Source organism: Phymastichus coffea, unplaced genomic scaffold, assembly GCF_024137745.1.
Source record: "Phymastichus coffea isolate CEN01 unplaced genomic scaffold, Cenicafe_Pcof_1.1 PCOF00005, whole genome shotgun sequence".
NCBI lineage: Eukaryota > Metazoa > Arthropoda > Insecta > Hymenoptera > Eulophidae > Phymastichus > Phymastichus coffea.
Window position 1 is genome coordinate 6,464,049 of NW_026706816.1, and position 18,468 is coordinate 6,482,516.

Here is an 18,468-nt window from a genome sequence, read left to right on the forward strand (position 1 = left end):
CGGGGCAAGGGTGTCGATGGCTTTCAGCACGGCGTTTGAGAGGAAGCGTTCGAGTGAATCCAGGGACATTTGAGTTGGATCAGTAAGAGTAGTCTGCGGTGATGGATACTGTACGGCAACGCCCTCGGCAACCAGTAAATTTAGCTGTACTGTGTCAACACTTTTCAGTTTGCGAATGAGGATGGTTTTCGTGGCTGAGGGGGGAACCGTGGCGTAGATAGAAAGCTCGATAAGGTCGTGACAGTCAATAAATGGGGCCGGCGTTTTTGAAAAGGAGCGGATATCTGTGTCATTTTTAATTAAGAAGAGGTCCAGAAGAGTGTGAGAAGCATGACCATCCTGGAATCAATGACAAGTAGGCAGCATAGAGACGACTTTTAAGGCGTAGCGCTCGATTTGTTCTCGGAGCACGTTGACGTAGTGTAGTGTGTGCGATAAGAGATTGCAGTTGAAATCCCCACAAATTATCACGTCATGATAATTTGAGAGAAGAGGGACAATAGTTTGGAAAAAATTCAGTGGAGCCAACGCAGACGGGCGACGATAGACTACAGCAAGTAGAAGTTTTGCATGTTGTTCTCGTAATTCCACCACCAAAAATTCTGACGCATTGTAGTCATCAGGATGCGATTTGGCAATTATGCGAATGGAGAAGCTGTCACGAATGTAGAGAGCAACACCACCACCTTCCATGGCTGAGCGATCATGTCGAAATAGGTTGAATCCAGAGAGAGAGAGGTGAGAGTCAGCCACAGTATCCTTTAGGAACGTTTCTGTGATGGCAACAGCGTCATAGTGTGAGTGGGATACTCTGTCCTCAAGAAGGGCGAAATGGCCGCCGTGGTTCAGGCGGTTCACATTTGTGTGTGCTACACAGAAAATGGGAGGGGGGGCAACAATTGGGGGCTGTATTGACCCTGAGAGTCAATCAATGGTAGGTGGATTTCCCATAGTGCATTCAGTGGGAAGGGATGCATCATCTTCAATGTGGGAAAATTGATGGTAGTTCGTCCCACTTGAGAGTGAAGGCTCCACCGTATCCATTGCCAGTGAAGACATTCGAGGGGCAGCATCGGGACTGATGCTCGGATGATTTAGAAGTGGGGGTTGGCCAGTGTGAGAATTGGAGGATGCTGTAACAGCGGATGAGGGATGAGCAGGCAGAACGGGGAGCAGATGCGGACCAGAGTTTTGCGCCGCTTTCCGGCCACGGTTTTTCTGCAAGCATTTTTGTTGGTGCGTGGCTTGCAGGTGCGGTAGCTGGGGCTGTTGGAGTGGCTGATGCTGGGGTTGGGCATGGAGCGTATGGGGCTGGTGGTATTGTTGCTGCAGGGACGGGGGTTGTTGATGAAGCTGTTGAGACAATTGGGGTGGCGGATGCTGTAGTTGCTGACTATGCAGAGGTTCCTGTTGTTGCTGCCGTTGAGGTGGTTGCTGCTGCTGTTGCTGTGGTTGCTGCTGCTGTTGCTGTAGTGGTTGTTGCGCTTGTTGGTATTGTAGTAGTGAAGGTAACTGATGCGGGTATTGATGCTGATTACTTTGTGGTTGCTGTAGTCGCTGGGACTTTCGTGGAATGAATGGTCGAGAGCCACGAGTAGGGGTAATAGCGTTGAGTGAGAGGTTTGCTGAGCGATTTTGATTTTGATTGGGGGGGAGAAGGTGTAGATCCTCCTCGCAGAGAATCGGCAAAAGCTCAGAATTAAATGTCGGTCGCACGAAGATACGCAGATTGCGGACTACAGGACGGAGATAGCCAAGAGATGTGCAGGCAGCTCTAGCTTTTGTGAGGAGATCGTAGATGACTTTGGGGTAGACTAGGCGCACGTAGACAGGGGTGCTTCCACCGCACCCAAAAATGAATAGGGCGGTGAGCTCACGAATACGAGCTGTTGCAGCGATAACGCGATCGCGAGAGGAGGTTGATGAGAGGTAGAATGAGAAAGTGATAAAAGGGGGGCGTGGGTGAGAGGACTCTGCGGGGGCGTCAACATTTTGTTGAACATTTTGGTAGCGGTTTGGCTGATACCATTCTCGGGTGGCCTCGATAGCAGGCATGTCATGGCCGTGGCCAAAACCAAGGGCGCTTAATATGTAGCGAGCGGCATCATACAGCGAGCCATTAAACTGCGAGGGGAGCCCGCGAACCATAACCTCTGGGGTATCAATGTGTGCAGCAAGTTTATTGTTGATATCGTTTTGTTTGACGGAATGCTGGAGAGTGGAGCTGATAGAGTTGATATCGCTTCTGAGGTCTTGGAATTCCTCGAGGAAGCCAACAAACCAAGTAGGTGGTTTATCAGACATGATTGGCTCTGATGTAGGCTCAACCTGTATAGTCTGGTGAGAGGCAGTAGAGGAATTCTCGAACGATGCAGGCGAGGATCTGTCTACAGTTGTAGAATTGCGGCGTAACAATGGAGGACCCAGGCAATGGAGTTTCGGTGCGTGTAAGCTGGACAGAGTGGGCGAGGCGAGCCGCTTCTTGGAGAGATAAGGTAAGAGGGACGCACCAGCGTCCGGTGGACCTACTGGTGAAGACTGGGGAAGAGCCTCGACGACAGACGCCAACGACGAGTCGCTGCTACTTGTATGTTGATGACTCCTGCAGATGAATGGTTCAGATCCCCTGGGACGCAGTGACGGCGATACACAGTCGATATGAAGGAGCGCGTTACATTCAGTGCATAAAAGAGTATTGTCGATACGGCGCAGGGAAAACAGGCATTTAGCGCATTGACTGGACATAGAACCAGGCCGGTGTAGACAGACAGGGGAAAGCTACTTGAGCGAGAGATGCTGGCAGAGGCAACAGTTGATTGTCCGAACGTAGAGAGTTTGACGAATTTCGAATTTCGCGGGTGATTGCGTGCCAAGCAGACTCTAGCCAGCAACTTTTCCCAGCTGAGCAGGTATACAAACGTACAGGCTAAATGTAAACATAAACACAGTATATGGAAACTCAGCAATACTTATAAGAACGTATTATATGAAATGCACGATAACGCAAGGGAACGCAAGGGAATACAATAATGCAAATTTATACAACGCATATAAGGATGCAGATAGGCATGCACGAAATTTGTGTTTTTTCTCTCTCTCTCACCAACATGTAGGTAGAATGCAGTCGAGAACAGCTACGGCAGGTTGGAGCAAAGTCGAGTGTGTTCAATGAGTGCAGCAGCAACGATATGCAGCTAATGCAGTGGACGCAGATGAGAGCGTAGTGTGTAGTAGCACAGATGAAACCGTACTGTGTAGAAGCGTAGGTGTGCAGAAGCGTGTGTGTGTAAGGCGTTGTTGCTTAAGTTTGTAGGTTATGTTGTGTAGCCGGGTATTTAATCGCCTCCGCGGCTCGAAAAAGGCAATAAAAATTGCGATTTATTGCCCAGGCATGAGAGCCGCAGTTGGCGAATACCCTGCAAAGTGAGTTTTCACTCCAAGAAGGAAAACAAAATGAGTAAGGCAGAGTATTGACGGAGCGGAAGAAAGAGGTGTTGTACGTACCAGAGAGAGAGAGAGAGAGAGAGAGAGAGAGAGAGAGAGAGAGAGAGAGAGAGAGAGACCACGAAACCACAGCACTGACCTCGTCTGCTCCTCTCGCTCGACGGTGGTTGCTGTCATCGTTCTTGTCGTTGCTATAGATGCCGTTGTCCTCGTCGATGTTGTTGTTGTAGCTGTCGTTGTTGGTATTGCTGTTGGTATTGGTATTATCGTTGTTGGTGTTATTAAAATTATCTGTTATCGGTGTTCGGTGTTACTACTGGTGTTCACTGCTCTCCGATGCTCTCTTAGTTGCTTCCTTGTTAGAACACTCACATACACTGGTATCCAGCATATCTAAAGAAAAGGCTGGGTGCAACCCAGCCAACAACACAAAAAACACTTCCGCACACCGGGCGTCTATTTAGCTGGAAATCGTCAGCGAAGTCGCGGAAAAACTTCGAAAAACGTTAGGAGGAATCGGTGCCCGTAACGAACAACATAGTCACACTCGCAGCTTAGCACGAAGCATTGATGATGGCGAGAGTTCGACGCTAGAATAGAACTCTTTTCGCTTTAAGATTGTTTCAGTTAAAATTTATTCATTTTATTTCTCTAGTTATTAAACCATTTTTTTATTTTCATTTTCCTTGTTTTGATTTTAATTGTTAGTTGCTTAATAATGTTATTGTTATTATGACTTCAAGAACTACGTCCAAGACTTTGAATTCCGACATACTAATTCTGTTTGTTTTTCGGCAACCTCGAAACATGGGAGCAAGGGGCACGAAAAAATCTACACTTGCTACCAGCCTCTTGATGACAACATCAATCAAAATTATTGCTGGCTTCACACCATCCCGACACACACACTCACACTGACACCTGTCGGTCATCGTCTACTCAAACTTACGCAAATGAGAGAGGAAGGACAAGACGAGCCGGAAAATGAGTAAGGAATCGGGGAAGGAGTTGCCAGCCGCGACTGCGAGCGGACGTCTTAACCTGTGAAACGAACCTAAATCACGATTAGCGTTGAATCTCCATTCTGATATTACGCTCGCCCAACTAATTCTCGGCGAGGTGCTGCCTTATTATCTGCCACCAATTGATTTTTTTGACCTTGGACTTTGAGCGAAATTGGAGATTATCAATTGCCGATAATTAAGCTGAAGCTGGTTGTTGAGCTTTCCAATCACTTTTCGCACACGCGCCAAAGTAAGTAACGACGAGAGTTCGTAGTAAGCGATCATGTCTGTTGCTTATGACTCATGAACTTTGAGTCTGTTAATTGTCGTGCTCTTATTTGCGAATTAGCCTCTTAGCTTTGCCTTTATTTATCGATTAATTTAGTATTGGTGCGGCCGCATCTGCCACGAAATCCTCAACTGTCACGCTGGACAATTGCTCCCGCTTAGTTATTTGTCGTGCCGATAATTGTGATTAGTGACTCACCTTTTTATTTATTGTTATTTATATACTTCGTTTGCCGGCCGCAACCGAGCGTTGTAAGGAGCTCACAAACTACGTGTGCGATCCACTATCATTTTTTTAATAATATTTCTTTCCTTTGTAATTGTGATATGCACCCGTCAAATTCATTAATGTGCTTGAATACGTTTTGCCGTTAAAATTTTATCAATTAGATTGTGATAATAAATTTTGTCGTATTGATTTTCTTAATTTTCACGCGTAACCATTTATGTATTCTGTCTATGCGTTTTTTTTTGTCCCTTCCCTCCTTTTCTAGCCGCCATTTAACGAACAAGAATTTGCTATCTACCCTAGAAAAGCAAGTAAGTGAAGAGCGTCGATCAAATACGAAGAGGCATTGCTCCGCGATGTTCTCGAAGATTTATAATCAATTTACCTTTATAGGATGTCTGTTCAAAAAGTATCGCGAATTTTGTATGTTATCAAAAATTATTTATTTATTCATTAATATTTATTTTATCTCCTTTAAAGTCTTTAAAGTTTTTATCCCCTCAGAAATAACATATTTGTGCCAACGTTTTTTTCAATCCTCGAAGCGCTTAAAAAAATCATTTTTTGTGATCTTGTTCAGTCCCTTCTTCGATGCCATCTTTATCTACTCAATCGTGGCCTAGCGTCGTCCTTTCATGGGCCTCTTCAATTTTGGGAACAAGTAAAAGTCACAGAAGGCCAGGTCTAAGGAATACGGTGGCTGCGGCACCATTACTGTGTTGTATTTAGCCAAATATTCGCGCACAAGCAAAGATGTGTGAGCAGAGGCGTTATCATGGTGAAAAAGTCAGTTTTTGTTCTTCCACAAATCCGGACGTGTCTGGCGGATTACTTCACGCAAATTGGGGATAACTTGCAGGTAATATTTCTTATTGACCGTACTAGCCTGTGGCAAGAACTCATGATACTCCACGCCCCTGTAATCGAAGAAGAAGAAAACTGTGAGCAAAACCTTCACGTTCGACCGAACTTGGCACGCTTTTTCCGGTCTTGGCTCATGCGGCATCTTTCATTGGGATAATTGAGCTTTGGCTTCCATATCACAACCATAAACCGATGATTTATCACCAGTTATGATCCTCTGAAGCACATTTGGATCGTCACGGATCGAGTCCAACATCTCCTGAGCAATGTTAACGCGATGCTGTTTTTGGTCGAAATTGAGCAGTTTTGGCACGCATTTCACTGCGATCCGACTCATGCCCAAATCATTGGTTAAAATCGAATGGCATAAGCCAGTCGATATACTCGTATTCAGATCCTCAGAAACTTGTCTAACGGTGATTCGACGATTGGCCAATAATATTTTCTTCATTTTATCAATGTTTTCGTCTGTTGTTGACGTGCTCGGCAACATATGTGACATATCACCATATGCCACAGTCAACGTTCGGAATGCGTCCGCGCACTTTATTTTGTTTTTCACACAAAATATGATACAGATTCTTTGATCCAATTTTTAGAATAAGCAAAAATAGAAGACGATCGAAAACACATCCAAGCAAAACAGCTGTCAAAAATTAACTAAACATTCAAAATGACCGAACTTGTCAGCATAAGTAAGGGACATGAGTACAAACATAACGCTACAAAAAAATTAAAAATCAAATTTACGTAGCCTGCGGAAATTCAAAATTCACGATACTTTTTGAGCAGACCTCGTAAGTATTTTATTTTCATTCAAAAACTAAGGAATTTATTTTCTAGTTGACTTGAATTTATAAACCGATTTCTTTAATCGATTTTATTAAGTCCGGAACTCGGTAGTCCAGACTTATTATAATATATATTTCTCACGTAAATAATATAACGACTTATTTATAATCTATTTCAATTGATAGGAACTTACCTGGTTTATTTATTACGATGATTATTTATACTTGGCTCTATATCGAAGAGGTATAAGCGAGGTCGATAAATAAGGATGCGCGAACGAAATATTTAAGTATCGAATATCGAAGGATATACGATACTTAAATATTTATTTATCTATTCAAATATTAACAATCAATTAAGAATAAATTGCGGATTATTCAAATAACTGTTCAGCTATCGCGCATCGTGAATCAACTGCCGAAAAGTCCGGTCGTTGTTTAGCGCATTGACTTTTCGGTCTACATTAATATGTCTAGTAATCATAAATTTAAGCTGTCGGGTAACTCGATGCTCGGGTTGCTGAACTTTTAATTTTGCTAAGTTGGATCGATTGCTACATCGTAAAACAATAAATAAATGTTAAATATTACGTTTCGGGACGTAACAGATACAAACCATCACTGTAGAATGTGCACGATACAAGCCTCGAATTTTAATTCATTTACAAAATACATATGATTAGTTTCATTTATAAAGCTTGTCTCAAGTGTGTAGTAATATTATTAACGATACAAGCAGACATGAAAGTCGACGTATTTTCTTTTTTAACTGTGACACTTTCTATTATTTATTGCTTTATTAAATGCAATTCATTTTTTAAATAGTTTCAATAATTATATTGAAAATGTATAAATATCCAGAGTAAATTTTCGTCTCTTTCTAACAACCAAATACTAACTAGGCCTGTCATTTTCAAATTAATTCATGAAGCAATGACCTATTTGTTATAAAATACGGGTAAGTTTCTAACGCGTTAACACACACAATTACATAAGTGGTATTGAAACATATAATGTTGTCTTTATCATACATGTAAAAACTCAAACCTGACATTATTTTTTTGGATTATTAGGTTAACATTAAGAAACAAAAAAGTACAATTATATCGCCTACTATCTCTTAACTTCTTATCCATTTAAACTCCTTTTATAACATCGAGCATCAAAAATAAAAAATTTTCAATAAAAATATAATGACTATCAACCATTAGTACAATATTAATAACCCACCTGAAAATTGAGAAGTCCAAAAAAATTCATTCTAATAAGAGGATTTCGTCTAGACCAAATGTAAACTAGCATTATTGTGAAAGCATGTCCCAAAAATAGCAAGTTTACAAAGAAAGCAAATAACTTTAAACGTTGTAAGGAAACTTTCATTTTTTTCTTAATAGAATGATTATAATAGTATATGTATGTTTATCGTATCATGATATTTTCATTTATAATGCAAAGTAGTATATTCTGTACTAAGAGTCTTATATTTGGGAGTGCGATATAATTTATATATTGAGGAGAGCTAATCCAACATAAAATTAACATTTAGAATATAAAATTATATTATAACATTATTTTGCCGATAGAATAGTACTTTTTATAGCGCATTCAAGAATATAAAATAGTACATATATAAAAGAGATGCTAACAAATATATATGTAAGCAACTATTAAATTATCCAGAGTGCTCAAAAGATAACTAGCTATTTAAGAAGAATAAAAATAAACTAGATCCAGTTTAATGAAGTTTAGATGTTTCATGATTTCGGAATATACACGCATATACAAAATATACACATTTATCTATTGTTATTAATGGGATAGACTCTATGAGTCGACTTCACCATTTGCCATAGTGTATGTATTAATACATACTCATGCTTGATTTGTTGAGGTACAGATAATTTCATGGCGCACTTTACAACTGGTGAAGAGAAAGCGAGAGACAGAGACGGAGAGAAAATTAAAGATAGACAAATGGAGTGTACGAGGTCTGTCCGGAAAGTATCGGGCCTACGTTTATATCTTCGCACCATAGTGTTCGAGCGACCTCTACCGGACAGAAACGTCAACAGTAAAGCCTCACGAATCTATTGGTTACTTACTGACACCTGCCGGACGTATAGTTCAGGCGCAGCGTGTCTTTGTTTACAGTGCCTTTTTCGCGTTCGTCGGATTTTGATATTGTCAAAAATGACTGAAAAACAAGATCAACGAATTTGCATCAAATTTTGCTTTCAACTTGGAAAAACGAGTTCGGAAACTATTGAAATGATGCAAAAGGCCTTCGGAAGCGAGTGTATGAGCAAAACACGAATAAAAGAGTGGTATAAACGATTCACGGATGGTCGCACTTCTGTCGATAGTGATTCTCGTTCCGGTCGACCTTCGATGACAAAAACTGCAGATAATATTGACCGGGTGCGACTTGAAATCGAACAAGATCGTCGTATAACTATGCGAGAACTAGAAGAAGACCTTGGGATACCAAAAACTATCATTTCAGAAATTTTAACCGAAAATTTAGGAATGAAACGCGTGTGTGCGAAATTCATCCCAAAATTGCTCACAGCAGAGCAGAAGAACATTCGAAATGGTCAATAATGATGATAATGTGCTTAGAAAAGTTATTACAGGTGATGAATCATGGGTTTATGGTTATGATCCTGAAACAAAACAACAATCTTCACAGTAGAAGCATTCTGAATCGCCAAGACCAAAATAGCACGTCAAAGTCGGAGCAATGTTAAGTCAATGTTGATTGTTTTTTACGATTGTGAAGGTGTTGTACATCACGAATATGCACCAACAGGTCAGACAATTAATAAAGAATACTACGTTCAAATTTTGCAACGATTGCGTGATGCAGTAAAAAGAAAACGGCCGCACTTTTGGGAAAGTGATGACTGGCTTCTCAGCGCATTCATCCAATCTTGTGCAGCAGTTTTTGAGCAATCACAATATCGCATTGCTTCGACAACCTCCATACAGTCCCAACATAGCTCCTTGTGACTTTTGGCTGTTTCCAAAACTAAAAAAACCACTCAAGGACACCGATTCGATGACAAAACAACGGTTGAAAACAATGCGATGAGTGTACTTAAGGCTATCCCTAAAAGTGAGTTCCAGGACTGTTTTGAAAAGTGGAAACATCGATGGAACCGTGTTATTCAATCAAGTGGGGATTACTTTGAAGGATGCCACCTAGCAGGTGATAAAGAATAACGCTAGCACGAAAATATAAAGGTAGGCCCGATACTTTCCGGACAAACCTCGTAGAGGGCACGGGACGGAGTTGTGTGAATAGAAAAAGACAGTTACTGGTAAAAAAAAGGATGGAGAGCACGCATGTGAAAGAGTTTAGCTGAGAACATTAGGCGGGACACTTTATCTGAGTTTTTATTTTCGTAATCCCTGCAAAGAAACATGTACCAGCATTCGTCAAAATCAGTACTAAGCAACCATCGCCACGGATCTTCAAAAGTCATCACCCGTACGGAAGTGAAGGTGAGATTACGAACAAAACTTTCGTCTCCAAAAATAGGATGTCATAGCGAAGCATACTATCGATGCATTGACGAGCGAGCGGATCTCTCATTATGGTCAACAAGGCACTATCTTCGCAGGCTTGATATCTATAAGGTGCTCTACCACAACTACGACTACAGTATTCTTCGCCGAGATCTCGTTACTACAAGGATGGTCTCTCTCTCTCTCGCGATAAGATTTTAGATATGGCACTAGTTACACAGATTGTCATGCAGTATTGTGGCTAACCTGCAGTTTTGCGCGATCGACATTTTATTGCCATGCATATCTATGGTGCGTAGTGATCGCGCGTCAGTGCAGCTAGCAATAATTTTCTTTGTACCATGTTAATAGATGAATAAGGTATGTTTAAGGTGAATGTATGAAGATATGAGTAGATTTTTGGCCAATATATAATTATAGAGATCGACAACGTGATTGTGAGAGAGCGCGTACTTTGTCTCCCTTATTCTACTATTAAAGTAAAATTTAATATATATTTTTATATTCATTAAGAATTGCATTATTTTTACCACGTTATATTATTCATGAGAAACTAAACATTATATTAGTATTGTGCATACTGCTCTATAGCTGAACCGACCGAGAAAACAATGAACTATAGATTTAAGGAGTGTGATCTCGTGTAGGGAATGTGGATATTTCTCTGTCTCCCTCTCGAATAGTTGCATAGCGTGAAGGAAATATACTTCGGTAGGCTCATTATAAAACTCTTGAAGCAAAACAAAACTTAAAATGAGTGCTATTGTACAATGTAGAAAAATGTCGTTCAAGAAAGAGTAGTAATAATGAGAAGACATACGAACTGGTCAGGAAGAAGGCAAATAGTGAAGGGCCCATCCATATGAATTCAATGAAGAAAAAAAAATGAAGTCTTTAAATTTTCTAGAATTTTCTCACGGTATTCTATGTTAAATTTCATTAGACAAAGATTTTTTCCCGAAAAAATCGTTTCTGAAGTCCTGTAGAACCACATGAATTTATTCATCGAAAAACCGATATTACAAGAATATACATTAACATATTTTTTCAAATGACCGTATTTTCAACTCAAATCATGCTCTGAAAAATTTTTTTTTCAAAGTATACGGAATATACTCAGCTTTTACGTGGTTTTCTTTGATATTCGATTGCTTGGGAAATAGCCAAGAAAAATTGAAAAATTCGAAGTCATTTTTTTTCAAAATGAATTTTCTCAAAAAGTTTATCTTCGGTTTGCGCTAATTTTCGATATGTTATTTGAAGTTACATAAGCTATCTTTCTACCGAACTACAATATGTCATCTTGCTTTGTTCCAGAGAAGTAGCTGCGCAAAAAAAATCTCATATTTAACACACTTTTGTCCTGTTTTTTTCAATCCTACCGCTGTGAGTTTGTACTTTCTGAGAAAACAGTTGACATCATCATATTCTACGACAACAATACATCGAAAATATGTATCACATGTTGAAAAACCTTATTTTGTTGTCTGACAAAATTCGATATAACATGGTCGTAAAACGGCGCCCGTGCCGCCTATTGTAATAACCGTGTACATTTGATAGAATGTAATTTCTTTTAGATTTAAGGACAGCCAAAAATTATTTTCAAACATGTGACACAGGTTTTGAAGTATTTTTTGCTGTAGAATTCGCGCGATGCTGTTTCAAATATGAAAATCTAATAGATTCTTAAAGTGCTACGAACAAAACGCTGAATATTTCAGTGATTTTTTTTGCCAAGTTTGGTGAACTAATCGATTTCTCCGTACGTAAATCACACAATAATTCGTAAAATGAATACATATTCAAAACAAATTTTAGTTCATAACCCACTGATGGCCTACTTATGATTTCACGTAATACTGTTTCGTCCTCGAAACGAGTTGGAACTTGTAAAAAAGAAAACCTTTTTCTAAAATTCAAAATAGTCACGTTCTTTGCCAAAATAATAATACTTTATGTACCCCGTGTAAGTTCATTTACTTGTTTTTAAATATGCACGATTATTAAGACAAAACATGTGTAAATAGTATGGCTTAATCAGTTTATTACGTTCGTGCTTGCTTCGAGCTCCGATAATTTATAACACTCGTGACAAATGGGTCTTTGAGACTGTCTCAACTATTTTATGCTCCAAACTAATAATCCCCTTTCCCTCGGGAGCATCTTATTTTGTAAATACCCACGACCTTCCTATTTCCTTTTTGATCAATGAAAATTTTAATAAATCTATTTTGCAACGGTAGTCGATTCGATCAATCGATACATTCGCGATTCGGTATCACTCACGATGCTAGAGCGAACGTCTAAGAGAGAGAGTTTTCTGGATTTTGATTTGCGCGAGTTATTGCTAGGGTGCTAGAAATAAGGCAGCAATAATCCCAGTAGCAGCAAGCGAAACATCAGCATTTATCGGAGCTACAAACGATCTTTGTGAGTAAGGCAGCACAGCTGATTCCATAGAAGCACCTGTAGTTTTGCAGAATAACAATTACGGCTGATCACCATAATTTCACCGCAGGGTAGGTGCACCTCCCTTTTTCTGTGTGACAAAATACTTACGATAGTATTTTGTCAATCACGACCGTTTGGGTGTTCGCGCCGAGCGTTAAATTTCGCAGCAGAGTTTTGAATTTTCTCTCCCAGTATTATTGTTAATAATTGTAAATCCTATTAGCGTGCGTTAGTCTTTCGGCTCATCAAAGACTGTAATTTTCTAGTCATAAACGATCTTAATTGAATTCGCTGCATTACGTTATTTCATTCTCTTTTAGTTTAACGGATCTGTCACTGATTATTTTTTTAACCCGTTAAGGCCGAGAACGCCCCTCCCGGTACACCGCTCTTTCGACTATCATAACTCGTGCAATTCCACGTATAAAAAATTGAAAGATACACTATTTCAAAGCTTAAGATCTCCCCTTTCCAACGGTGTGCCGAAAAATGCGATAAAAAAATGTTAACTATGTGAAAATATTGTTTAAATAAAAAAAACACGATTTTTTCATAATTTTTTTTTATAAAATCAAGTTTTCAGAATGGATCTCGGTTTGCAATCCACTTGGAACCTCAATAACTGGTGGCATAAATGTCTAAGCTTTCATAATATATATTACCGAGATCGTTTTTTTATCTCAGTATCATCAAAATGGCGCTTCAATGACGGAATTTTCGTTCAGACATTCATGAATTTTTTCCTTAAAAAGTATGGACTTTTCGAAAAAGTCAAAAAGAAAAAAAAGTTCTTAAAATCACTCGTATAATACATCAGAATTTTTTCGAAAAGTTTGGAGCAATTTTTTGAATTTTGCAAATTGTCGAATTTTGAACATTTTCAAAATTGACCGTAATTTTTTGAAAAAATTCGAGTGCATTCTTTGCTCAGTTTTGAAAACTTTTTATTCCTGGTAAATTTTCATATGAGTTCATTGCTTTTAAGAAAAAAATTCACAAGTGTCAAAATAATTGCACAGTATGTATAGTCCGAGGTATCCACGCTGCAATTAGTGTGTGAGCTGTACTGGTGAAAAAAGATATGAAAAGGAATACGTTTTTAGAAAAACCTAATTTGGTGATGAAAATAACAAAATAAACTATCTACTTATAACTGCAATCTATATCGGAGCGAAATCCTGAATAGCCGATCGTGTCGCAGAAGCCCATCATTCGTTTATAGGTGGCCTGAAAATCCAATTTTAGCGAAATTCATCGCATTGGAATGATTCATGAAATACATTGAATTTTGAATCTTGCAAGTCATTGAGTATTATTGACTATCATCAATTGAAGCAAAAATCCGTAAATCGGCCCGAATAATACAGCTGGTTGCTACAGGCTTCCTACCAACAGGACGTTCCACTGAAGTTATTTCAGTAGGTTGAGAAAAATGTCGAAAAGGAGAGCCGCGAAAAGGAGTTACTGTGAATTGACTAATGAAGAGTCAGATTCGAATGAAAATAAACAGCATATTTTTATACCTAATCCAGATGACTCTGGCACTGATGGAGATAGTTCGTCAGATACTGACAATTCTGAATCAGAACTATCTGATGAAGACAATTCTGAATCGGAAATTCATGTACCAAATGTCTCATATCGATCTGTTTTTGAAAGTTATACAGAAAAACAAAAACTGTTAGAGCCAAATCATACTTTTTCGTGGTGTGAAGGAGAAAAAGTTTACTCTGTAGATTTGAAAGATCAATTGTTATTGCCTGATTCCGTAAAGCAGAAAATATCTTCAATGTCACACGTGGAACTGTTCGAAATGTTTTTCTCTGAAGAAATAAAAAATTATATTATTCAAGCCAGTGAAGAAAATGATTTGAAATTATCTACAAAAGAACTCAACACATTCATAGGAATATTATTATTATCATTTTACAAAATTCGAAAGAATCAAAGAGAGTATTGGGAAACCGACCCTCTCGAAAACTGCTCTGCTGTTTCATCAGCGATGACGCGCGATCGGTTTAGTGAAATAAAATCTAAAATAAAATATTCAAAACCTACTGACAAAAATGATAATGATAAAGCTTGGAAAGTCCGTCATATTTTGGAATTGTTTAGGACCAATATTAAACAATTTGGATATTTTTCAACAGCTCTTTCCATTGACGAAATGATGGTTAGATTTTTTGGTCGCACGTGTCTGAGGCAATATTTGCCTTCTAAACCTGACCGATACGGGATCAAACTCTGGGCCTTGTGCGGAGCAAATGGATATATATTCAACGTTGATATTTATTGTGGTAAGAACGATACAAGCATTGGGATAAATTTATCCGCATGTCCACTTGGCTCCAGAGTTGTATTACAAATGGTTAATCCACTTCTACATAGCCTTTCAAAAAGAAAATTGTCTGACTATCATGTCTATTTTGATAACTATTTCACTAGTCCTGATTTAGTCGTTCACTTGAACAAATGTGGCTTACGATCTACAGGAACTGTTCGTAAAGATAGAGTGAAACAAAAACATGATTTTGAAAAAAAAGCACCACGAGGAACGAACAAAGCGAGTTATGATCGTAACAGTGGAATGAATCTCATCAGTATAATTGACTCAAAAGAAGTTTCTATTCTTTCTACGGCAGCTGGCGTCACTCCCTTGGAACCAATGGAAAGATATTCAAGAACTGCTAAGAAAAGATCAAAATTGGAATTCCCTTGTGCTTTTTCTTCGTATAACAAGTACATGGGAGGAGTGGATTTGCACGATTTTCGATGCAAGAAAGCTTCTCCAAGTGTCAGTTCAAAGAAGTGGCCATTCAAAATTTTCTCACGAATTATTGAAATGTCAATAACGAACGCTGTAACAATAAGCAATCTTTGCAGAAAGGATAGAAAAATAATGAAAACGCAAAAAATGTGTAAAGAAGTGAGTAGAAAGTATTTGGCGCAATCGAAAATATGTGATCTCAAATCTCACAGGCACGATACTAGAACAAGAAACAAATGTAATAGCGAAGGATGTTGTGTAAGGACTATCAGATACTGCATTGATTGCAAAGAATATTACTGTATCGAATGTTTTTCAAAATTACACGCAGGAAAGGTAGCGAAATGAATTATCGATTCCAGAAAAATTCATCAATAAAAAAAAATTAAAAATAAAAAAAAAAAAACTATCTATATTCGTCGACCTCCTCGTTGGTGATAGTTGGGCAACGCAAACTCTGTTTGCGGCGGACAGGCGATCAAAGAGTGGATGTTAATGACTTACGTATTGGGCAATTACTTTGACACTTGTGAATTTTTTTCTTAAAAGCAATGAACTCATATGAAAATTTACCAGGAATAAAAAGTTTTCAAAACTGAGCAAAGAATGCACTCGAATTTTTTCAAAAAATTACGGTCAATTTTGAAAATGTTCAAAATTTGACAATTTGCAAAATTCAAAAAATTGCTCCAAACTTTTCGAAAAAATTCTGATGTATTATACGAGTGATTTTAAGAACTTTTTTTTCTTTTTGACTTTTTCGAAAAGTCCATACTTTTTAAGGAAAAAATTCATGAATGTCTGAACGAAAATTCCGTCATTGAAGCGCCATTTTGATGATACTGAGATAAAAAAACGATCTCGGTAATATATATTATGAAAGCTTAGACATTTATGCCACCAGTTATTAAGGTTCCAAGTGGATTGCAAACCGAGATCCATTCTGAAAACTTGATTTTATAAAAAAAAATTATGAAAAAATCGTGTTTTTTTTTATTTAAACAATATTTTCACATAGTTAACATTTTTTTATCGCATTTTTCGGCACACCGTTGGAAAGGGGAGATCTTAAGCTTTGAAATAGTGTATCTTTCAATTTTTTATACGTGGAATTGCACGAGTTATGATAGTCGAAAGAGCGGTGTACCGGGAGGGGCGTTCTCGGCCTTAACGGGTTATACCGATTTCATCTAGAGGATAGTTGGAGTAAACATTAGGTCACTCACACCTAAGACAGATCGAGTGTCATAAGTCAGGTGACTTAAGGTGAGTTCAACTCTGATGGAAAAGGAGACAGTGGAATGTAAGTATCAAATGTAAAGGCGAATACACGTATACTCATACGTGATTAACGGAGCAGCGGTTAGCTCTGCATCATGGGAGTTTGTTCTTTAATAAACTCAGCTTGTACCAGCTAATCTACCCCGTTACAATTTTTAAAAATTTTAAGAACTCTCTGCGAACTACCATCAAGTCTGCTGCGATAGACAAACTTCAGATTCTCGCTGACTGAACAACTCTCTAATACTTATACTTTGTCACAGCTATAATACTTGTAACATCTTTACTTAAGATATTTATTTTCCTGTTTTAATTAAGTAGAGTTTTAATTAAATTCATATATCCCTTATATATTTCTTTTCTATAATTATTTCATCCTCTATCTCGCCTGTCCGTCATTAACATTAACATGCGGATTGCGGAATAAAAGAATATTAATTTCATTTAAAAAGATTTTACGCTCAAATCAAAACAAATATTTAGGAACAGCGGCGCAGGTGGCAGACATGTTAAAATGAAACAACTCAGTAATCCAGTATTTACAAGTTGTGACGGGGACAATCAGTTTGCTTGTCCTTCATCTAATGTTCCTCAATTTCTCCTGCTCTAGGCAAGGCATAATGGTCAGCGTTGGGCACATAGTGAAAATGTGTCTAACTATGGTCTTTATTTCAGCCACTGATGATCACGGGACGACGCCGAGCAAACCCAAAGGAGAGCGCCTCCAAGAAGCAGCTAAGGAGAAAGTGAAAGAAAGAGAGTGCGAGAGAGAGAGAGAGCGCACGAACTATGGAGGTTTAGGCAGGCGTAGGACGCATGAACAATTAACGTTCTTTGTCGCACGCCGCTTAATAAGTAGGTCAAGAGGAGATGAGAAAGAGCACGTCGGTAACCGCAAGTAGGCCGTGACCGTAACACCATGAAGGAACACTATAAAGAAACACCATGAAGGAGACGCGGACGACACATCCACGCCTAGTTATCACGAGGACGACATTCCTCCGTACCTTACCCCTACAGCGAGATCTACATCACCTGGTGATCACAAGAACATAAAGGTCAGGTGGTCTTTCTCTCTTCGTTATCCTCTCTTTCTCAAGGGTTTCACCGGCTAGTCTAAGTACGGCAATACCCGGCGAGTTAACGCCTGGCTACCGAGATTCTTTGTATGAGCAGCGGCTGTTCTAAACGCGATTCTGGAGCCGGACGGTCTTGTTTGACGTCGGTAGTAGAAATAACGTTCGCGCATTCTTGGTGTTATTTGTTAGTAATACGTAAGTCATGTGAGTTATTACTAACATGCATGTTATTAATTGTTTGATTAATAGTAAGTCATGTGAGTTAGTTTATTCGTGTGGTTCATGCTAATAACAAGTTTGTGTTCAATTTTGAAAATATATGCGCTAAATCATTTCTTGACCTATCCTTCTTTCTCCTCTCACTTTTGATCGTTGAGAGCGAACGCGCCTCTATTATCTTTCTTTTAAAGAATTGGCAGCAAAGTACGTAGGTGATGCAGTAAATTTTTTAGAAAGTAAGGAACCCGTATTCTATCGTAATCCGTAATTTTCTAACTGGAAATATTGCATGCTGTTCAGCATCACGTGAACGGAATGGTTATATATAGTAAACGTTTCTTTTTATTGTTACTCTTACTTTTGATGTTATAAAGCAGACGAATCTGTTAAAAATGACTGGGATAAACACGATTGCATCTGTTTAAATAAAATATATTGTCATGCAAATATATACGAGGTGTGATCAAAAAGTAAGGTGACTTTTTATTTTTCTCAAAAAATATTTATTTATTCATCAATT

General features: G+C 38.6%; 1 protein-coding gene across 3 annotated transcripts in view; it reads right to left on the minus strand.

The window, feature by feature from the left end:
* Positions 1–18,468, minus strand: part of LOC131667657 (derlin-2) — a 244,671-nt gene that overhangs the window by 98,153 nt on the left and 128,050 nt on the right. For all 3 annotated transcript variants that reach the window (XM_058941236.1, XM_058941254.1, XM_058941246.1), the window contains exon 5: positions 7,851–7,973. In XM_058941236.1, coding sequence (XP_058797219.1) covers positions 7,851–7,973 — 123 coding nt within the window. The remainder of the gene's footprint in view (positions 1–7,850; positions 7,974–18,468) is intronic.